Source organism: Amphibalanus amphitrite, unplaced genomic scaffold (assembly GCF_019059575.1).
Source record: "Amphibalanus amphitrite isolate SeventyFive unplaced genomic scaffold, NRLGWU_Aamphi_draft 000785F_arrow, whole genome shotgun sequence".
NCBI lineage: Eukaryota > Metazoa > Arthropoda > Thecostraca > Balanomorpha > Balanidae > Amphibalanus > Amphibalanus amphitrite.
Window position 1 is genome coordinate 119,411 of NW_024882279.1, and position 24,074 is coordinate 143,484.

Here is a 24,074-nt window from a genome sequence, read left to right on the forward strand (position 1 = left end):
CACGGGTTGGTCGGAGAGGGGGACGTCGCCCGGAGCCGCTGACTCACGAAGGGCGGCGGCCGACCGACGCCCCTCGGCCGACCCGGTCCGGATCGGTCCAGCTCCGGGTCCGGCGCCTCTCCTCAGCGGGGAGCAGCGATCGAGCACGCCCGGGCTTTGACAAACAACCGCAATCGCAGCGGCGTTCACCCGCAACGGCGGGGGGCAGCACAGCTTACCTGCAAATAATTGTTCTGATGTCGTGACAGGGCGGCCATTAGGTCAGCTAATCGCTGCTTTATTACAGGTATTACAGCCCTTTTCTGCCGCGCGCACTTATCCCGCCGTCCCGTGCCAGGAGCGTTGTGCAACACGGGCAGTCGTGGCGGAATGCCGGCGCCGCATGCCGACAGTGCCTGTCGGCGCGGCCGGTCCCGGCGGACCGCCTGCACGCCGCGCCGACAGCGCCGCAGCGTGGATACACGCCCCCGCTCCAAATGGCGTCATTTATTCACAGCGGAGACCTGGAATTGCCGACTGGAGCTCTCCATTGGACCGTCCGACGACAAACATTTGGTGGAGGCGGCTGTTTGGGAGACAGCAGTTTTGTGATGAAACACATCGAAGAATAAGTATTTGACACCCGTTCTACATCATTTTCGTAACCACACCACCATAAGTTCAATGTTTATGTCAATGTTTTCTAGTTTACCCCGATTTAGCTGCGCATTCCACTGCTTAACGCCGATTTCTATTCCTGAATGACTCCTGACTCAACTCTGTGAGTTTGGGCCGGGCGGGGCAAGACCTCTCGAGTGCGAGAGTCGAAGACGACTAACGGCGATTAACGACGGCTAACGGCCACTAACGGCCGATTTAGCCCGTAATGGCCGCACCGACGGAGCGCCGTGCAATTAGACGTGTGCCGAGGTAAATCTGATCACGGGTAACGTGCCGATCGCTGCGGGCCTCGGCCGACCATCAGGGCCACCTAAACAACCGACGGCCGGGGTCAGGTGGCGAGCGGCGAGAAAACGCTCAACAACGCCATGGTCAACACGCTGGGTGAACAGCTCGAGCAGTGAAGGAAAGGAACCCCAGAGCCCCAGCTGAGGCAAGCCAGCTCACAATTTAATTTCAGAAGGCCGCCGCCCAGTCGCGCTCTGAAGAAACAACTCCACTCGCCTCAGTCGTGGGGTCGTCAAAGACTCGCTCTCGTGCTGCCCGGAGCGGGGTCAAAAGTTGTCTGGAAAACCCGCCACGTTGCGTGGCCCTTCCACAATCTTCTGGGTCGCTACCGCAGCCACTTTCGGCCCGAACATCGAACAGCCGTGTAGGCGGCAATAGAGCCGTCACTATAAAAACACGGGCAGCGACCGAACGGCGAGCATTGTTCACATAGCGCCTGAACGACTATGCGAGGCGACCGGACCTGTCCCACCAACAGCGGTCCGCGACGACGTCGGGGCGGACGTGCGAGTGGGCGGGGGCGGGGGCGGGGGCGGGGGCGGATGTGGCCGCGTCGACCCAATCATGGCGGATGTCGACTCGGTCGGTCACAGCTCCGTCCGGAAGGGGCGTCCTGTGAGAGGTGTGATGGTGTAAGGCAGCCTTTAGAACATATGATCTGCTGACGAGCTTATGCCTTACGTGAGAAAAAATGCCATGTAATGAAAAATAACCTCAAGGAAAAAGTATTCAAATGCGCGAAGCTATGACGAGCTGGCATAAGGAGAGGTAGTATGTAGATGTAGAATGTAGATCCATGAAATAAGATAGCGAGGGATGTTATGAGATGACGGAAAGGGGGAAGTGAAAACCGTTGATCGTAGAGCTGCCGCTTTTCATCGAGAGCTTACACCATTACCGGCGTGAAATTTGGATTGGCATGGGCTGCCCTCTGCCAGTTCAGATTAGTCCGATAACAACCTTACCTCCCAAGGTTCCGGTCGTCGGTGCCAGCTGTCAAGCACCCATCATTCCTCCGACTGTCCCCGCCCCTCTAACCTCGGCCCCTTCACTCTCTTCGTCTCTGCCACAAGAGCGATCTGGCCTGCACCTTCGTGATACCACAGCACGCGTGCTGAGAACTTGCAGCCAAAGTTGTCCGTTTCCTCAGCACTACACCAGTGCGTGTTTTGGTGTGTTGTTAGCACTGGGGGGCCCTGTTGTCTCTCCGAAACCAGCAAACAGCACTCGACAACCACGAGATGTGATTTATAAGCTCCCTACAAAATTTAGAAATGAAGGTCGATTTTCATATTGTTAAAAGCCGGCATATAAAGGCAAAGGAGTTCTGACGGCAGAAGGCTTTAAGCTTGAATTTTGATCTCTATCTCCATTTTGTGTAAGCATGCATAGCCATCAAAAAGCACAATTAAATCTAATGCATGGGATTTACATTTCTAGAATTTCTGTGTAGGATTACCTTCGCTGTTTTGCTGCAGTCCTTCTTGACCAGAAGACAGGGACCACCCGTCATCATCCGACCATCCGCCGTTTACCCATCCACCATACCTCCGGCCGTCAGATCTTCAGGTGTCCATCGACTCAAACGCTTATCTCATATCGACACCTTTTTTTAAACCCCACATTTGTTCTCCGGTGAATTTCAGACAAGTTGGTTAGAGACCTTCAAAAAATGTACAATCACTCGATTTTTCTCAAGTTTGTCTGTCTTGGCAGATAAAGCAATACCAGAACAGGCCTACGAACACACATACTTGATCAGGATTGGACGATTGGACACTTTTAAAAGGAGATCTTTCGTGCCTCCCGGAAATTCACGGGAGAGCAGATGTGGGGTTTAAAAAAAAGGTGTCGATATTATGACACTTTTCAGTGGAAGGTTTGCGCTTCTCCATCCCATGGGCAACGGGCATGGGATCTTGTTTCATGGGATCCTGTTCCCTCGTTACACTTTGTGCAAAATCTCTCCATATCACCATCTAAAAGGGCCTCGAAAAGTTCCATATGCTCGTCATCCCTTCTCAACGAACGGCCATCAAACCCATCACACCCGTCACAGTCCGACATCACAGGGCTCTGCTATACCCCATCGTCGACCTCCATATGTCACATGTCGGTTGTCAAAGTTGACGGATGCACTGTGGGCGCCCTTTTGGCTCCAAAGAGATAAAAATAAAACATCGCATTTTTCAGCTACGAAGGGATAAATGGAATGTCAGGAATGGTGGGGCAGGTAGCGATTCCGTGACGCTTTTTGTATCGTGGTCGTTTAAACCAAACGCCTTGTCGCCAGATGATTGAGTGCCTGTTCTATATTTGTTACCCGTCTCTTCCGTTAGGAGCAGCTTATCGGTACAGCTGTGATAGATAGGGTATCGGTGTGTGATGAATCATTGAGTACTGAGTAGCACTTGTGAGTTGTGACCACGAGCCGATTATCTTAAGGGTTAAAGATACTCGATTCGCGCGATGAGGAATGTAACGCTATCAGTTCTACAGGCACAGCGCACTGTGCAGCCTACGATCTGCAATGGACGGACAGTTGGCATATATTGCACAGCGCCATACCGGCTAATCAGTACAATCAGTGTAATCATTTGAAATATTAAGAGTTAATTACAGCCCTTTCACTCGTTTTTTAATGTGCATCCTCAAAGACTATCGTGGCAAATGGTGTGCCAAAGGTCAAATGCTGTGGTGCATGACCACTTCAGAGGGTGGCACGTGCCACGTGTTGTCACCCCTTCACGTCGTGGATGGAGCTCCTGCTGCACGGTTTGTTACCGACACCGACCATCAACTTGGATTACAGTCGCTGGCGTCTCCTTGTCGTGCCAACTAAGGAATAGCGCCCGCCGCGGAACTGCCTTGATAGAACCAAGCCAAGTAGGTAATGCGTATGTACCGTAGCATGCATGTCAGACCGTAAGAACCTTGCTGAAAGCAATCAAGCAGTAAGAAACGGCCGTTAAATGCTTCCAATCGCGAAAACATTGACCATAAATGTGTTAAAATATGCATGCAAAGTAGCATACACAGCTATGACTATTGCATCGTCAGTGGAAAGATGAATTATCGAATTTCAACAAAGAAGTTTCCCTTTCACAACGAACTGCGGGTCTGATGACGAAAAACACAACGTCCACCTCTGCCTTGTTAACAGAACGATGGAGCCATGTCCCTCCTGGCACGTGACTGCGTCCTTGGTGAGTACCCGCGGCCTGTGCGGAGGCACGTGACCTGTGTACCTGCGGGTCGGCGGCAGGTCCGTGACGCCACCCGTGTAGCCAGAAACGTGTCCTCTGATGGGTGCATGGTGGGGCGACTGCGTCAATACCTAATAGCCGCCCACTTGGGGCAGCTGTTAGCTGTACTTCCCAAGACCGAATCAGTTTATAGCCCCGTTAAAAGAACGTGAAAATATCCCCAATCGCAACCTTCCAGAATGCCAATGAGGAAAGGTTAGGTCACATGCAGGACCTTTCTTCCCGTGCCGTTCGAGCAGGCCACGGAGGGAGAGAAGGAGAGAGAGAGAGAGAGAGAGAGAGAGAGAGAGAGAGAGAGAGAGAGAGAGAGAGAGAGAGAGAGAGAGAGAGAGAGAGAGAGAGAGAGAGAGAGAGAGAGAGAGAGAGAGAGAGAGAGAGAGAGAGAGAGAGAGAGAGAGAGAGAGAGAGAGAGAGAGAGAGAGAGAGAGAGAGAGAGAGAGAGAGAGAGAGAGAGAGAGAGAGAGAGACGAGAGTCACCACCACACTGGCATGGGAATGAACTTCCAAGTGGAAGCTAAATGTGCGCTAACCGGCGACCTCAGTGAGCACACAGGCGACACGGGAGCGTCCACTGCTCGGGGCAGGTCCAACGACCATCACTGCTGCCATTGCCGCCAAGAAGACAAGAAGGTCCGATCCGAGCGGATGGGAGAGATCACTGCGCTGCCACTCAAAGGAGACGTCGTGAAAGCACAATACGAGCCTTGCAGATATTTTCTGCGTGCAGTGAGAAGAATTGCCAGTCCTTCAGGCGCATCCAGGACATATTTGGGCCGAAATAACTCACAGAATCGGACAGTGTGTCATGCAAAACTGAAAGGGCTTCAACGCTGCCGGACCGAAGTTTCCTAGGTAGTTGGTCAGTGTCAGTAATGCATCTTTCAAACTTGTCAGCAAATATCTACCGACCGTGCTCCGAACAGAGACTATTGTCGTGGAAAATTGGTCACGAGAAGGACCTTATAGTTAGTCGCGTGCAGTTGCCAATGCATGCCGTGAAGCCCCAGCCAACTGCTCTTTGCCAGTCAGACACGTCCGTGATGACCCAGCACAAGGATGATGTTGAGCATGACCAAAACGTGCCGGACCCATCGTCGATAATTATTTGCCAACAAGTGCAGCCTCAAGGATACGTGAGGTAGACTGAATGTTTATCTCATGAATCATGAACGTCCAATGAGCTCCGCGTCACCCAATGCAAGAAGATTGCGTCATAAAAACACACTCGTTCCCTCTCTAATTAATCTATCGGTTTCGCTTCAGGTTCCAATGTCACCTCGAGAAGATTCAACTCATGGTTCATGTGCCCAGGCCTGCACTCTGACCGTAACCGCTCGCATCGGCGCAGTGTGTGTCCGGTATGTGTCTAGTTTTTCACCGCGGTGACAGTCGTTCTCGGCTCTTTCACCGGGCCTTCGCCGCGACTCGGGCACCCACGCCAACCTTACGCCGATCGCTCAGCGTCCCACTGAGGCATGTGGCCATCCGACCACCCACATGGTCGCGAGCCTGCGCGCGCCTCCTTCGACGACACGCGTCCCAGTACAGGTGCGCGCCGCTCGCACAAAACACGCGCCGAGTCGCGCGCGCCGGCAAAAAGTCCCCAGAGCGCTGTCGCTGAGCCGCCGCCGATCGTCAGCGAGCAAAGCGACTGTCGTCAAGTGGCGTTGACCAGTCGGCGCGCCTGGAAAGCGGCCCTGCTGTGCCGCGGCACGTAGAGGTATGCGATTCTCGGTCCGCTGGACGACCAGCCGGGCCTCGATGGACGTCATGCATGCAGTGAGACCGAGCGGAGTTGCTGCTTCAGCTATGTCGTGCTCTATTTGCTTTTTGAATGTCACTGAAGAGGCCTCGTGAAGAGCTCGTTGAGAGTGGTTTGTAGTTTCACGGAGCGGCAACTGCCAGGGAACCCCGCGAGTAAATCCCGCCCCAAAGACCATGGAGCACACCCTCTCGTAATTGGGCGTACCGGCAATCGGCGCTCAGTCGAGATCGAAGCGGACGTTATCGAGATATTCCGTGCATCATGACTAAGTAACGATACAATAAACGAGTTCGGCGCTCTAAAACGATAGTAAAGAAGGCTTTGTGTTGCTGAGGCCACGCCCAATCCGTGACTTATTTTCCAATACGCGGCGGCGTCCGCCTGAAACCACTGGAATTGTGATGGCAGCTGATGGTTGCAGCCTGTTCATTGGACAAATGTATAGCGGCAGTGGCGGTCGTCGGAGACGCGCTCAGACTGCCAAGGTGGCCGCCGACGGTCCCGGGCGGCCTACTTTGCATGGAGTGACCACTGAGATATCACCGGGCACGACCGGAATGCAGAGTCGCGCCGAACGGGAGCTTATGGCGAATGCCGTCCAAGTGGATTTCTTCTGCTGGTGGTCTGATTTTTAGTGTTTTGGGTTCTGAATGACCACGGAATCATGAGTTGCAATCAATGAAATGTGCATTTATCTAATGAATTGGGAGCTGACTTGCGCTACTTCTTCAGAAGCTCATAAATGTTTGGAAACAAAAACTGGAGTCATGTCATTTTATGACCGGCAGCCTTCAAGTCATTGGCAGATTCCCAATACAGAGCCTGCATGACCCAGATCTCCCATTTATATCAAAGGGAGTGCATACTGGTTACCGAATGTGTATGGAGTTTTACAGCCGGTTGACGCTATGTTAGGCGGCTCATGATTAATGTCATGGCATAGCCGAGGGCAAGCCTTTGCCATCTGCCGCACCGGCATCTTTTTCAACCAGGAGCGCCAGAGTCGGTCCAATGGCATCTGTTCAACCGCAAATATCGGCATCCTTTTAGAGCATACAAAGACAGTAATCTTTTCAGGAGCGTCAAGCCTTCAATATCAGCACAGCTCCGTCTTGAGACGAATGACATCGTCTTGAATCAATGACCTTGCGACAGACGCTCAAATTAAACCAGAGATTCTGTAGCTGAATGCCATGACTCCAGTGCGCGATTCTAAAAGGCAATCGTGCGTATCACCAGTAAAACGCCTTTTGGGCGAAGAACGAGCGAGCGAGATAGTGAGCCCTGCACGTGCGGAAGGGCGAGAGGGTGCTTCCAACGGGCTTGCGCAAAGCACCCTTCTAACTGGTGCTAGCGGTATGCCAAATTTGAACGCAATCGGCCCAGCCGTTCCTGAGATCTGGAAGCGGCATTCTGCACGTGCGCACGTGCAAACGGGGTCCAAAATGACTTTTGCACGGCACCCTACTAACCGGTCCCCAACCGTGTACCAAATTTGAGCGCAATCGGCCCAGCCGTTCTCGAGATCTGGAAATCGCACGTGCGCAGTCTAGAGTTGCAAAGTTTTCCCTATGGGCTGCTACCGGCACCGCCCCGCCCCACAAAAATTTTCTGGGATACCGGCATGCTACCACGCCCCAAGCAAAAACACCGCCAAATTACCGGCATACTAAAAAACCTGCATTCTTGATTCTGGCTTACCCCTACATGAGATGCCACATTTTGGCAATTTCAGTTACCGCCCCACCCAGCAGCCACCCATTGTCCAACCAAAACTTCAGCAGCCTGATTTTGGCTGAGTTGCCCCCACAAATACCACAATTTTGAAACTCAATTCCAGTTTACAGCTGTTAAAATATCACCTGTAATCATAGAGGTATTGCCTACAAAAAGCCTACACACATTCATCAAAAAAGCAAGGTCAAAAAGAACTTGAATTACTGAAATGTGTTCCTGAAGACTGCACAGTGAGCAGCAATCACATTTACCACAAGCGTTCTTATTTTCCACATTACCCTAAAGTGAACTATAGCTAGTCATAAATCACAATATAAAAAACTACAGATTTGGCCATGTTCCTAACTGAGGAAGCGAGATCAACATCTGCTTTTTCCTATCCGCCATGGCTTGGCTCGTGAGTAAGATACGAATCATGTAAAAATATGTGTTAATAACTCACTTGTCCTGAGAAGTCACCAAATAATATGTATAAAAACGATATAATATCCTCTCCCATCTCAAACGCGGGAACAAACACAAGGTTATAAAGGATCGAAACAGATGCGCCATAACACAGTTTTTAACCAGCTGATTAAAACACTGCAAAAAAAGTTTTAGGACTGCAAACTACTGCCTCGTGAATGATTTTTTTTTTTTGATAAAAATCATCCAACACCATATTAAGATCCAATAAAATCAACACTGTGAGTGTTATTCACTACAAGAAAATCCACTTCTCTTGAGTAATTCAACCAAAAGGGCATATGAATAAATATTACGTCATCAGCTTACATCTTTTTTTTAGGGGGACAGAGGATCTTAAAAGTCAATCCTTGGTTGCTTGATCAGCTGATCATATTGCGCCACTTTGTATTCATTTGGTCTGCATGTTGTGTTTTCTTGTAAAGATAAGACAAAATGCCAGTTTAATTCATTTTCATTTCATTTTGGGACTGAAGTTAGGATCAGGGCTTCCTAACACCTGCCTTTTCAGCTGGATTTTCAGTGTCAAATTCTTTGTAGAGTATCTCAGACCACATCTCAGGACTCAAGGCCAGTTTCCAAACAATGTGTTTTGTGTTGTTTTGATTCTGCCTTTTGCCTAGGGAATGTTGCCATTAACATTAATTTATTTTATTGTATTATACCTATTACCTACCATTAGACTTACTTATTGGTTGTGCTTTTGCAACATGAATGAGTATTATTCCTTTGATAGACCAAAGTAGATTCTTGACAATTCTTATTAGAGCCAAACCTGTGAAATGCTGAGGTTCATGTATTTTGTACAATTACCCTTACCATCCCTTACCAATGGAACTTCTACCACAAAATGTATTTTGCAGTGGCTAAGATTGCTGTTATTACAATTCAATAGCCTCTTAGTGTCCAAAGTTTGAATCATATGCTGATATATTTTTTTTTTTTTTGTGCAAAATCAAAAATACCGGCATGCTACCGGCAGGATATGCCAAATACCACGAAAAAACCTGCGGTAGTGAAAAATTACCGGCATGCCGGTAGTGCGGTAGGGAAATTTTGCAACTCTAGTGCGCACGTGCAGTAGCACCCTAACCGCAACACATGGGAATGCATTGCCTGGTGGGTGCCTACCTGTATGCCAAGTTTCAGCGAAATCGCCCCAGTAATTACCGAGTTACTGAAATGGGAACAAATTTGGCACCTCTTATTGTTGTATTTTGCACGTGCAGTGGGGGTCACTCACATAGATGAAGAGTATCCCAAGGAGTATCCGACCTTTGGTAGAAGGGATGCAGCTACCCTATAAAAATGACCGCAAGGTAATCGCTCAAGCCGCTGCTAAGATATGGGCCTCTCAAAATCATTACTTTTGCAAAACTGCTTGAACACCCTTGACTTTTCACGTGGCACGTGCCACGGCGGTCACTGAGATGTATCAAAAGTAGTCAATTACGGGGTAGAAGGGATGGGGCTACCCAGCAAAAAAGACCGCAGGCCAATCGGTCCAGCGGTTGCTGAGATATAAGCCTCTCAAAAGCGTTACAGGCCGGGCCGGGCCGGGCCGGGCCGGGCCGGGCCGCTCATACTGAGATTTTTCCGTTATATTGAAAAGACTCACTTCGCTCGCTGCGCTCGCTCGCTCGTAATAATAATGAACGAACGTGAAGTGATTGATTTTATTGCAACTCATTGTAAACAAGTCAGCATCTATGTAGGATAAACCATAAACATCAATGCGAGCGTCGCCGCGACGGGTTATGCAGGACGGTGGACGGTGCCCCTCCTGCAGCCCAGTAAGTTATCTCGTCGGTGGCACACTATTGCACACCAACCCCCACGCCTTGTGCTCGATTACACGTGAAATCGCGCATTTGTCAGTATCCGATTAGCCGGCAAAAGCAGGCGCATACAATGCTCCGAGGACGCCAGATAAACTTATTCCACAGGCGATAAGCCTACACTCGCCTTATAAATGTTCGATTGCTGAATGCTGAGTTGTTTACAGTACCACAAAGTCAGACACCTCATCTTCGTTGTTTATCACAGCGCGGATAAAATTGCCTTTTAGGGTCGCCACCGCAGCCGAGCTCTGATTACCAGACGGGTTATACCGCGCTGAGTACAGACAGTAAACACGAGCCCTGCTACCGTCTGGCTGTGTCTGTAGACGGTAGCAGACACAGCCCGGCTCCTGGCAGAGGTGGCGGAGGCTGCTCTGGTTCCTAGGCACGTCTGCGTCGCCGGCCAGAGAGGCGGCAGCGGTGGGCGATTTGCGGTGTAGGCGGTGGCGGCGGTGACGCTCCGTTCACACCAGCCCAACCGTCGTAGTCACGTGCCGTGCAGGTCCGGCCCGACCAGCGCTGGCGCCAGCCCACAATACCGCCCAGACAGACCCGTCATCGCTCAGGCGGGTCACACAAACTTGGTGCAGTGGGAAGCGTATCTACAAATGGTCGCATCTTGCCAACCAACTGGTGCAACATAACATCAATGCATTATTTATAATGTAGTGAAAGGTCAGGCATATTGAAAGCGCAGCTTTGTTTACTATCGCATTCGAACTGAAAGGCGGGTGAAGGTGTTGCGTCCTCCAACTGACCTCGCTCAATCTGAAGGCTAGGGGACTTTTACAAAGCCGAGGGCTGTCCTGTCACAGTTGTGGGCGAGTCAAATGATGCAGTCATTGCTGGTTTGCGTTCACAATCCTGAAAAATTGCTTCTACTAAAAACCCCAAGAAATACATTGCGCGGTGCATAGATATGACCGCCGCACCACTCCACATTCACCAAACCATCGCCATCATCATCGCCATCGTCATCGCCATCGCCATCGCCAACACCACGCACGGCCAAGTACGATCAGTCTCCTCGACAGCCTGGCGCCTCACGCACCACCGCGGGGGCCGCGGTCAGCAATGTAGTCCTCCCTCCTCTCCCACAGCCGCCAGGGTGATGCCAATCGGTCGGCCGGTACCTTCAATTGAGTGACAATGGCGGCGCATTAGACTCGGTGCGGCCTCAGTGCCGGACGGACTCGCACTCTCCCTGGCACGCACACATTCCTCTGCCTGCTCCGAATCTCCGCCGGTCTCCGGGGCAGTTGGACCAGCTCAGAGTGGGCGTGGGATTGCAGGGGAAGGGGACGGGAGTCACCAAGTCACGACGCCACAGGTCATCATGACTTGGACGGTCGCTGGGCTGACCTGCTCCAAGATACGAAATGAACTTCTACCGTTCTGTTCTCCGCGCTGAATGACAGTACAAGTAATTAGGACCAAAGAAAATCGAGGTAAGGTATAATAGATTGATGAATGTCGAACAGAACAGTCATTTACGCTAGATCCGGCTTCGAAGGCCTTTCGTAATGCATGTGCCCAGCGAACGGGGTCGGCTATCTCGTTTTGAGTGGGCATTTCGTCGGCTACTTTGCTAGGTGCCAATCATCTCGGTACCGCACGGCAGTCCATGGGGCGTGGGAACAGCTCGGAGAGCGGGCGGCCAGCCGATGGGGAGGAGCCGACGCCGGACACGATTTAGAGCGCGTCGTGAGATGACCGCGAGATGGCCCCGACCTCTCCGCTGCTGTCTGGGCACATCCTGGGAGAGAGCCGGGGGAGGGCTGGGGATGGAAGCTGGGCTCCTGGAGTGGCCGAGACTGAGGTAACACGGTCTGACATTCAGATGACTGATGACTGAAGTGGCCTCTGGACCACCCGAGTTCGACAAGATGCAGTCAGTTCTTGCAGCAGTCTGCGCAGCAGGCTCAGAGTTTCTACTGAGTTGCGTTCTTGCATAAGCAATAGCCACAGTTATCATTATGTAAATACGTTTTCAGAAGGTATTGCTACTCCTATCCAACTTTTTCAGTAGCCGAATGTATCTATTCAGTCCGTGAGGAGAATCTTGGTGTCTGGCTGGACACAGACGTAATACGAACACAGTCATCCATGCTCTGGACACAGACATCGCTGTCTGCCCGAGGCGGAGACCGGTGTGAAATAGTGGAATGTGTCGGCCGTAAGGGAAGCAGATCCGTGACATGACTGCGATGGCGGCCGAGATTCGAGCGCGGAATAAGCACACAGATGAGGATGGACGACGACCAGTTCCATGATTACACGGCGCATTGCCAACCACTGGCACGAGACAAACGACTAACACATTAAGTCGTTATCCAACTGACAACAAAGAGGGAGATTTATTTGTCGCATCACGAAAGGATGATCCCGGATCTCATCTCAGCATCGGCCGAACCTATTTTTAGTGTTCTTCAGAATTCACATCACTATCACATTACCTCGGCAGTAATTACTCTTGTGAATTAGCACGCCTGCAATTCAAACAGCCATCGCGCACGGAACCCACTATATTAACACGAAATTCTGCCATACTTTGCATTTAACGCAAGCACACCCTAAATTACCGGGGAACAAGCGGGCGCCTGATGAGGCAGCGTTTAAATCACTCGGACAGCCGGGCCCACTAAATGGCTCCGGCGAATCCGCAAAGCATCGCACACGCTTTACTCGGCACTCGTGCGCTCGTAAGGTTTTCATAGCTCGGTCCTGCGGTAATGCTGACGTATGGGTTTTCTGCCGACCCGGCGGCCCACGCCACGTCGTGGATAGGTGCCCTCACGTGCTTCCCCGTAGCTTCGATGTGCAGAGATGGGGGCAGATCGTGAGGGCACCGGTCAGCCCCGCCAGACCTCGGGCCGGCGCCAGGTATAACAGGGACTGACGGCAGGATCACGGGACGAGCCGCCGCGCGCCGCGCGCCCCGCACGGTGGGCCCGGCGCGTGACAAGGCGACTACATTTACGGCCCGAGCCGAGATTGGCCAGCTGAGTTATGCGGCAATCGGGGGCGGTCATACTGCGGTTCGGAGCCTCCGTCTGTGTTTGTGTCGGTACTTGGGCGGCCCTCAGCGGTCCTCCGCCGGGCTCACATCAGTGTCGCGGCGACGGTGCGCCTGGCGCCTGCAGTGTCGCCGGTCGCCGGGCGTCGGTGTGTCGCGGCGGCGCCGGCGTGACGGCCGCGGCGGGCCCGCCCTCCCGGCCCCGTGTGTGGTCCGCCGGCGGCGCCTCGTGCGAGCCACCCGCACCGGCCGGCACCACGCTGAGATACAGTGCATTGATCAGGTGCAGCTCGGCGACACGGCGCCCACCGATGTCACGACCGATAGAGCCGCGCTCGCGCCCAACACCCGTTCAGCAGGCCGTCTCGGAGAAACGAAACGATCGGCCCCACCTCCAGCAGCTGGACATCAGCGTTATCGGCACCCGCCGTCGACACGGATGACTATTGACTGGAAAATGGACAGCCGCCGTAAAGGCTAACTAGACCGACCGCTAATACCTGGGTGATACGCACGGCTTGTCAACCTCCCGCTCGACAAGCCGATAGGCGATAGTATAAGATGCGTGCTCCGTTAAACAGCCTTTGAGAGCAGGCACGCTGCCTACACAATGGCCGCCGATTTCATATCAATCAAAAATAATTGAGCCCGAAAATAGCCGACATTAATGGAGCACAATAGGGCCTGTGGCCGATCCGTACCGTACGGCATAGGGCTAGGTGGTCACGACGGGCGCGCTCATACGAGACAATGCTGGGAATCGAGGGGGAAACAAGGTAAGATCAGAACGTGTGCTCATGCATTCGTGGAAGCCGCTCAATGTTAGGCGTACCGTAGGGTGGGGCTATTTGAGACAGTGGGGCTATTTGAGACAGTATCTAAAATTGTAATAAAATGAAAACCGTATGATATTCATGCTTAATTTTTTTGCTCAGGCGATTCACTGCTCGATTCAGCACCACCCTGAGCAAACATTTCACAAAAATATCAAACGATCTTCATTTTATAGTTATTTTAAATACTGTCTCAAATAGCCCCACTGTCTCAAATAGCCCCACTTTACGGTACTTCAAGAAACGATGTTTTTTCTTTGCTGTTGAAAAGAGGCACCAAATAAAATGTTAAAAGATGCCTTCAGATTGCTGAGCATTGAACATTTAAGTGCACAGGAGACATCAAATGCAGTTACCTAATACCTGCACATCAGATATAATCATGACGCATTTAATTAATCATCGAAAGAAACTGATCCTGCTCAACTGTTCCTCAACTCGGACGCATGATCTCATCTTTTGTATTCATGTTCAACTAGAATTCATAGGATGGGGACAGAGACTGTACATTCAAATGAGGTCGGCGAACATTGACACAGTCTCTTCACTCATCCCCACTCGGTTATTATAGCGAGAAGTTGATTGTACACATATATGTCAAACAAGCATTCATTCATACGAACCAATACGCTGGCTAGGCCCTGTGCACACACGGGTGATTTGATGTCTGTTGAGCGCCATTCGGGCCTGAAGGGACACGGTCCACGAATCCTGACCTGTCCTACTCGCGTGAAGAGCCAGGTCGTTTGGTACGATCAGCTGGCTGGTGGTGTTACCAAGTAAGCGATGCTTCAGTTTTGCAGTTTATTCATGAGTTGCTGGATCGCCGCCCCTCAGGTAGGTAGATTTTCATCTGACCCGTATATCCGTGCATTGGTGTCACATCAAAGCACAAATCACAATACGCGGGTATTTGTATAGTTCAGTGAAGTTTTATCATCAAAATGTCTAAGAATTACAACGATTGAGCTTGATCTTGTCTCACGTTAATATGTTGCATATCGCACTGACCTTCAGCAAACGAATTTTCTGACTTGCCAATTCGTATGCCGTAGCGTTCAGCCTGGCAATATGTTGAGGAAATCGCTCTTAGCCGTTTTCACTTGTCGAAGACAAATTAATTTTAGCAGGCGTCGCGTCGCAACCATCCTTATCAAGGGGCACGCGACAAATTCTGACGTTTTAGCATGCCGGTATGATAGGTTTGCCAATCCAAAAGCTATAAACCTTTCGAGTTTTTGTCGTCTCTCATCAATTCACTAAGCACACCGATGCGGAGTAGTAACCGACCACCGCGTGCTGTAGCGCGCTCTATCGCGGGCACCGAAATAATCAGGCCCCGGCGCATGTAAAACTATTCATTGGCCTGCTGACTGATGGCAGCAATCTGGGCCTGTTTATTCATGTATGCCTGCTTCTAGTGTCGGCTACCCGCATCACCGGGCCGTGGTATAGGTATGGGAGTAGGTACACCGGCAGGGTAAACATATGCGGGCACACGGGCGACGGATCAAACAGAACCTGCGCACTGCAACGGCTCTGAGAAACGAAACTGATGACTTCTGGAAGCATTCCAAAGTTTTCTAAAGTAAGTTATATTTCATGCTCAAAAAGTAGATGAAATCTAATTTTGATCCTTCCAAAACAAAGTAACTTCCTTCATTTATGCCCTTCATCCAGCTGGTGAGCGGGGAGCTATCGGAATCCGTAGCAATTCTCCAGCGCAGCTCAGAGTTCCGTCACCCCCCACTGGCGGACATGCGTGACAGACTGCCGGGCTGCAGTGGGCGGTCCAGGAAGTGGCAACAGCGTCACCACTCTGCATTGTATCCGGTCCGGCTGCAATGGCGGGGGCACGGGCCGCGAGGGAGCACGAGATGACTGTTAGGGACAGCGGCGGAGTACGGGCGGTGGAAAACGACTTGAGGGCCAGGTCACCGAGCAATAACGAATAATGTCAATTTCGAGAAGCACCAAATGTCTCCTCGTTATGTAAACAATGAGATAATGCGAAATCTTAACGTCAAAAATTTGTGTTGCGAAGGCGTAATTGCACAATCGCTTTGAGCTTCCGACATAAATACTGCAAATACCCGTATTGGAAAGTGGGGACATGCCTTCGACTATGACAGGCGATCATGAGACTACCGTACCTGACATTCCGACCCGTCATCACATCAATCTGTGTGCGCTCAACCGTGGCACATGTGCCTCATATCGTAAAACAAGTGCCTCAATTTGTCCTGATGAGATCCGGCCAAGTCCCGAGTGTCCGAGCTGGCTGGCACGGTCGGCACGATGCCCGGCGGGCCAGCGTCGTGCTTCATTGGGGCGCGATTTGGCAGCTCTAATCGTCTCGAAGGAGGATGTCACTGGTAAATCATGGCGGCTGGACACGGTAGGGCTCGCGGCACCCAGCAGCAATCCATCGCGACCTCCTGGGTGGTCTGTAATTGTATCACGCCGGCCCGTGGTCACCTAAAGATGATGTAGAAAACAAACGGCGACGTCCGGCGTGAAGCGAGATGGGCTCGTGATGTCCACCATCGCTCGCGGTCACTTTGCCATGTGAAGAGGTTATAAATAGCGGGACCAATTGAGAAACCTCGAAAGGGACAAATAATCATCCAGTTGGCTCTAAGAGTCACGTATGATCTGTAGTTTCCGTTATACCCTCCTTTCGGATATATTTTGCCCATCTCGTGACAGTGACGATATAACCCAAAGCATTCAGTGTCCGACTGACGCAGTGCCAATTTTGGGAACAAGAGTGAAATGTCTCGTGCATTTCAAAATGACCGAAAGGCATTCGTCCCGTTTGACAGACAATTTTCAAGGCTCCGTCCGATGATCATACGGTAAACATTCGGGAGCCATTCAGCGTTCTGCAAACAAATTCCTTATCCAAACGACCCCGTGAGAACCTTAGCGCGTTCTGGGTCAGACATTGTCGCTTCGACAAGTATGTGAGTACACGCCCTGGATATCTGAGCCGCGGTTCGTCTGTAAAAATACCAGCACGGCGATGAATCACGGCTCATCCTCTTCAGATTGTTGACTTTGGCGAGAGATGACCGATGAGGGAAAATCATATCAGCGTCGCACCGCGCCAGCGAACAAAGAACAACATTCCTGGGTAGAGCGCGTCCCGACCTGCGTCTTTTCGACACAGCGGCTGACCTGACCTCTCCTGACTTGGCCCAGCACCTAATCTCCTAGCTTTATCCATCAACCCCTTTCGACCTAAGCTGGTCCAATAGTCGCGTTTCATCAAAGACCCTGATGTTGTTGAGCGGAGATCTATAGCCATCTCATGTCCTGGGCCAGTCCATGAGCATTCACTATCTCGAAATGTGGCCAAATTCAGCCAGCTAAAGCTACACTAGCATCGTTTGTAATATCCTACAATTTCAAACAAATAACTTTCTAGGGGAAGAAACATTTATAGACGACACTGCAACGGTGCAAGTGTCATCTGCTTAACATGATACAATCATGGATTATTCATATACAATTTGTCTGACACGGTCCAACCGCTAATGAAAACTGTCGTGGACCGGCCGCCAGAGTACAGGGCGGGGTCAGGCGCCGTACCCGTCACCGATGGGCCTGCCGTAAATGTTGACATTCTGATATCCTCCTGACCACTGAGGCTCTCATTGTTGCACCGGTGGCGAGAGGCGGTAATGCATTTCAGGTCCTGTATCAGCTGATCATGCGCCGGGGTTCGAGGGCCATTTGTCGAACCCAGCGCGTCAGCGGTATTGTATGCGCCGAGTGAGTGCCGGGCTCGGTTTCTCGACTGTCTCAGCTCGGAGTATCATGGTTTTAAGTACCGCTCCATTGGAACTGCCCGGAGCCGTTTCGCCACAATGACAACGAATCGTCAAAACCCACGCTGCATTTCAGCCCTCAGACCTCCTCCGCCTTTTCCTCTTACTCTCTCGGCACCTTTTCAACATCTTCTTAGCACCTTCTTAGCACCTCGGTAAATACCGCCCACATTCCCACTCATGGAACTGTCACTCTCGGCGTCGCCTCGGTCAAAGTCTCGGCGATGGTTTTATCGCCCAACTATCTGCCGGTCACAGACAGTCGAAAAACGCCTCTGCACGTGTCCACTGAGGACCGCTAGTTACGCAATACACATATCTGTGACAATGTGACGGTGTGACCATGTGATGTCACCTTATGTAACGGTGACATGTGACGAGTGGTGACATGTGATGATCGGTGACATGAGACAAGTGGTGACCGAAAATTGAGGTGCATCCGATGTCTTTCAGCCAGAAGCAATTTAGGACTGACTGCGGTATGCTTGAGATGAAAACTGTCCCCATTTTCAGGTGACCTTGCAAGAAGTAGTTCACTGGGTTGTTGATGTCACTCTACTAGAAAAAAGTTTTTTGGTCATTTGCTATTAAAAAGCTATTTGAGCTTCTAACCAATCTAAAAAAAAATGTTAAACGCTTCTCTCAATAATTCAATAATCAAAGCAAGTAGATAATTTTTGCATTGCCATTGGCACGAAAAAGATCTCAGGAATTGATATGAATCATAATGCTAGAAATAACTGGTATCGTTTCCATTTTATCCAATTTATTGGCGGACTATCGTGGTGAAGGCACGGTGCCAAGCCAAACAGGGGCGGGGAGGGAAGACGGCGCCGGCCGCCCGCTGCGCCAGTCCGGCAGAGCGGCGTACGTGGGACCACCGTCACAGGCACACAGACTCTTCTGGGTCGACCTCCTACCATCTGCCACCACCGAGGGACTATCGGTGGGCAGAAACGAACAGAACAGAGGAGAGTGCCGTAACTCTAGCCACTGCCGACCAAATTGGCTGCTTGCTTGCCGTTAGTCACCGCTGGAGCGGGGACGGCCAATCGATGTGAAACGCAAGCGGCTACTGACGACACTGCAGGCAATTTCCTGTCTGCACGGCAAAAGATCAATAGGAAGTGCATGGGCTAGTAGCCTCATTTTCTATACATTGAGCGCACTGAAAGCAATATCTTTACGCCAGCTCCGAACAGTGAACAGCAAACAGTTGTTCTGAAAATACAAGCCGAGTGCTAGATATAAATTTAAATGCCTGTGGAATGTAAAACCACACAAACCCCAAAGCATCTGACCACAGGAAATAAGTTTCTAAAATAGCTACCGTATCTAAAAGTTGGCACAGTATTGGCTCAAACTAATTGATGATGATGTTTCAAACATGTGAGCCAGTCCAAAAATTTGACAGATAAGCAGAATATACGACATTTTTAGCCAAAGGCTTTCGTTGGTTGAGATATCGGAAATCAATGCCTATTTTATTGCATTTATAAGACTGAATAAAATCGTCAAAAATAACGAAATTTAAGCCTTGGGACATCAAAACGCATTGGAATGCGTATCGCAGTCACACGCTTGCGTCTACTTAGATATTTTCCGTTTCCCATGAATCACTAACATCAAAACGTTGTCGTAAACAATGACACCAGCTGCAGTAAATAATGCAGTTTTTGTTGTCAGTCCGATCTACATTGTCTCGTTTGCCACGACGTCAGTCTCCCGGTTCCTTACCTGCCGAGTTCCTCGAATATGTCATAGTAGTGTTCAAACGGCTCCGTCCTAAACTCGCGCCGGCTGCCATTCGAGTCCATGGTCGCTCACGTGCCTACAACACCCTCACATCCAGCTTGACGGCGGTCGTGACGCACTGGATTCACTCCCGGCGCACCTCGCGCACTGCCACACTGCACCGGCGAGCGCGGCGCCTCGACTGAGGGTCGACCGCGCGGCGACCCGCGCCGCCGCCGGCGGCAGCACCGGTTTTTACCCGGCACACCGCGCCGCCGGCCCCACCGTGCGGCGGTGTGGGGACGGCCGGCACGGCGGCGCCGACGGCCGACGACCGGCCCACCGACGGGGGTCAGTCCGACACCGACACAGGCAATGACACTGGCACTGTTTGTCGACGAATAGAGACGTCGGTTCTGATATAATTCCGTCCGACCCTGACACTGAATCTCTAGCCATGTCTCTTGAAGTGACAAAGACACGCTTCTATATGCGACAATGACGTCACAATTATCTCTGATAAAGTCTACTCATGCAGTCACCGTTACCCATTCAACAGCAGTTACAGAGTGTCAACAATGTCATGGCACTGCTGACGACACTCTGACGCTTCAGATGAGTACTTGAAAGTTGAACTTCGAGGTCACAGGTCGGGTCAAGGTCAGGTCAAACACCCAAAATCGGGTTTAAAGAAGCATAGACTTTAGAACCTCGTACTGGGCGTCTCCCGTCATAAACTCTGTCAACACTGTGCACATGCTATACGAGTTGCAGATCCATGTAGGAGTCAGTCAAGCATAGGTCAGGGGTTGGGTCAGGTCAATCAGGTCAATCACATATCCCCGAAAAACAAAACTGTTTCGTCACTATAAACTTCAATCAATTACGAACAGCTCCCCAAAATTGGCCGCGCCTGCGGCAAATTTTGCCGTTTTTAAGCTACGGTGCAGCGAAAAAGTGGAAGCTAGTTTATAGTTTATACTGCCCCCGTCGTGCCTGAATCCGCCTATGCTTAACGAAAACGTGTATATTGTGCTCACGTTGCATATTTTACATTGTATAGGTGTTCTACTGTTATCTATGTATAGGTATACGACACATCATGTCATAAGACACATGACATACCATGACAATAACTCAAAACATCATCCCAAGTTAGTTTACCTGCATTCGCCTATGATTTTTGAAATATCCAAAATACCGGAATATACCGGGTGGCCCAGAAAAAATGTTCCCAACTTTAAATCAACATTTCTCAGAAAGTGATAAAGACACAACATTGAAACTTCCAATAGTCAATGCGGCATATATTTTCAGTAAACTGTATTATTTTTATGCTATTCCGGCAATTACTTTTTAAATGGTTCGTGTTTCTAGCATGCCATGTAAAAATTACTTTTTTGCTTAGATGTTTACTAAAAAAAATGTGAGTGAACGGGCCACTTCCAGCTCGGTATCACGGCCTGCAGCCATGACTGCTACTGGCTAGCCTCACTGATGGTTCAGGCCTTAGAGTGGCACATTCCCTCTAGCCCTTTTTCGGTCGATTTACTGTTTGATCTTCTTGAAGGGAGGGCAATCAGCAGTAACCCATGCACCGCGCCACTCATGCTCGAAACAGGACTCAGTGTTGAAACGAATAGCATCCATTAACACCATTTTGGCTCAGTATTTGAATATTCGGCACATAAGTGGAACAAAAATATTTAAAATAACAACACAAGTGCTGATTTCATTCACGTGTTCCATTTTTACATTTTTTTCCTAACATGGTACGTCTAAGCCAAGCATCACTACCGTCCAACATCGGCAAAAAAAGCAAAAACGTCTTACTTAATTCAACATAAGATTGCTGGCTTGAAAATGATGATGGAGTGTTATAACTTGGCATATCAATGCGCAAAGAAGTAACGCAAAATTGATGAGAATTTTGGCTCGTTATTAGCACTTAAATTTGAGATATAGGCCTCTAAAGTTCGGAACATTTTTTTGGGCCACCCGGTATATGTGATGGCCCCGTTCATGAAGAAGGGTCCCTTGAAGTTTCATCAAAATCGGTAAAAAAAAGAAGTTATAGCATTTTTAGTGATGAGGTGTATAACGCGATTTTTCGAAAAATTTTGCTTCCACATGGTTTCCAATTTTGAACTTTCTTTGACTTTTTAGAATCAATCTGAAAGTTCACGATGAAAGCAGTCGAATTGCGTTTGTCCCATTAAGATCGGACATTTAGTTTTGGAGATATCAAGGGGGGCCGAATCGGCCCCCCTCCACCAGTTAAGTCCAGAGAGCAGACCAGTAATATATTACTTGACCTTAACCCTATAGGGTTAAGGTCAAGCCACCAGATCACTTCGAATGACTCGACCTCAAATCACTTTTTTGCAAATTTGTCAACGTGTCAGAGCTATAGTAGATGGCGGAGTCCCTTGAAATTTGCCGGATGTGATGAGGTCATTGTAAAAAAGCTTAGCATTTGGGGTACTAACGGCTGCTATTCGTAGCACCTTTTAGCGTCAAAGGAACCCTATGTAGCTACAATATGTATGTCTCGGAATTTTGATATCGATGACCTAAGGTCAGGTCAATTTTTTAGCCTCCCATTATAAGTCAATGGGGGAAAATCAGCTGCCTGATTTTTTACACTACTCGTAAAACGCGTCGGAATGGCCTAATATGCCATGAATGATTTCATATGCGATCAAACTTGACTACCTCGAGGCGTTTTTGCTCTTGGGCGGCTGTAAGGTCATGTGACGTATAATAAAAGTTCACCAAAGTATTTTTTTGTTGCTTATAACTCCTTACAGGAACCAGATACAACCGCTCGGATGATCTTATTGTGTTCAGCTCGTCAAGGCGCATGAAATGATATACATGCTGACCTTGAGGTCACATGACCTGAGGAGTGAGGTCAACCCTTGTCCTTGACCTTCCGAAGTCAGCAATTCATGTTTCGAAGCGGATTGACGAGAGGGTTACGATGGTGCTATTACAGTAGTTTGTTCCTAGCTTTGCTACTTCGAAAGTTGTTCGGGAAAAACTGCATGTCTGCATGCCTAGCGCCGCTATTTTAACCTTTTTAACCCCTGTGACGTCATCTTTGACCTGACTTGAAATTGACCTCATTAAAAATTGTAGACCTCGTCCGTGTGTACCCCAGCCATTTACCGCTTGTCGCTATCTTGCTTCGTTCTCGATATCTGTGGGGGGGGGGCGGTTACCCCCACCCCCCACCCCCACCCCGTCGGAAATAAGTTGGCGGCGGCGCGGACCCCCGTCGGTGCGCGGGTTCAAGGTTTGGCTGCCTCTGGCTTAGTCATCATGCGAACAAATCTGTTATTCTGATTATTTTCAACATTATTCAACGCCACCTGCAGCGAGGAGCTCGGCATGGATGTGGCAACAGACGGTACCAAATACTACTACTACACTGCCACCTACAGGGCAGGCCTGGAACCTGTGCTTGTTGTGTCTGTCGCTATAGCCGAATGGCAGCGGAGGTCGGCTGCTGAGTGCTGACCTCCGCTGGATTTTAGGACTAAAGTACGTATCGCTAAAGTACGTAGGACAAAAGTACGTATGCAAATGTTCGTACGCAAATATACGTAGGCGATAAAGTTCGTATGCCAAAAGTACGTACGCAAATGTTCGTACGCAAAAGTACGCGTGCAAAAGTACGTAGTGCATAAAAAGTACATATGTCAAAAGTACGTACGCAAATGTTCGTACGCAAAAGTACGGATGAAAAAGTACGTAGTGTATAAAGTACGTATGCCAAAAGTACGTACGCAAATGTTCGTACGCAAAAGTACGCATGCAAAAGTACGTAGTGTAAAATGTACGTATGCCAAAAGTACGTACGCAAATGTTCGTACGCAAAAGTTCGTATGCAAAAGTACGTAGTGTATAAAGTACGTATGCCAAAAGTACGTACGCAAATGTTCGTACGCAAAAGTACGTATGCAAAAGTACGTAGCGTATTAAGTACGTATGCTAAAAGTACGTACGCAAATGTTCGTATGCAAAAGTTCGTATGCAAAAGTACGTAGTGTAAAAAGTACGTATGCCAAAAGTACGTACGGTTCTTATGCCAAAGTACGTAGGTAGTGTATAAAGTACGTATGCTAAAAGTAGGGTATAATAGTGTAAGTTGAGCCACTTTTTCTTTATTGCTGCTCTGTTGCCATACTAACAGAAACTCATGATAAATTCATATACCAAATAATATTATGTCCATTTTGCCCATTTACTCATCGAGAAATTTTGCTATGCGTTGTAACAAATGCTCATTAAATAAAGAATAAGAAAGGTATTACACATTGATCAACTTAACCCAAGGGTGGGGTACGTACTTAATACCCTACGTGCATTTGCTATGCGTACTTTTGTCCGTGACGTACTTTTGTCCATACGTAGGGTAGACAGGGGCAAGTCGCCCCGCCGAGGTAAAACGCCTCACCGATGTTTCTCGGAACTGGCAGGGTTCTGGGGAAAGATCCTCTCTTCTGTTAAATGTGCACTATATGATCATTATATGGGCAGACTGGAAAGAAATTGTGATAATTCTCTAGGGAGATATAGCCAAAAATGTGTTTGTTGATTGATTTTTATGTTTGGTTGTCTGATTATACAT

At 49.6% G+C, this 24,074-nt stretch overlaps 1 protein-coding gene across 3 annotated transcripts in view; it reads right to left on the reverse strand.

Annotated features, from left to right (window-relative positions):
- The window catches only part of LOC122366114 (death-associated protein kinase 1-like), a 138,843-nt gene extending 119,106 nt beyond the window's left edge, over window positions 1-19,737 (reverse strand). For 2 of the 3 annotated variants that reach the window (XM_043337962.1, XM_043337961.1), the window contains exon 1: window positions 19,442-19,737. In XM_043337962.1, the coding sequence (XP_043193897.1) occupies window positions 19,442-19,521 (80 nt within the window). In that variant the 5' untranslated portion in view covers window positions 19,522-19,737. The remainder of the gene's footprint in view (window positions 1-19,441) is intronic. The other variant, XM_043337963.1, reaches the window with a different exon arrangement.
- Window positions 19,738-24,074: the final 4,337 nt, after the last annotated feature.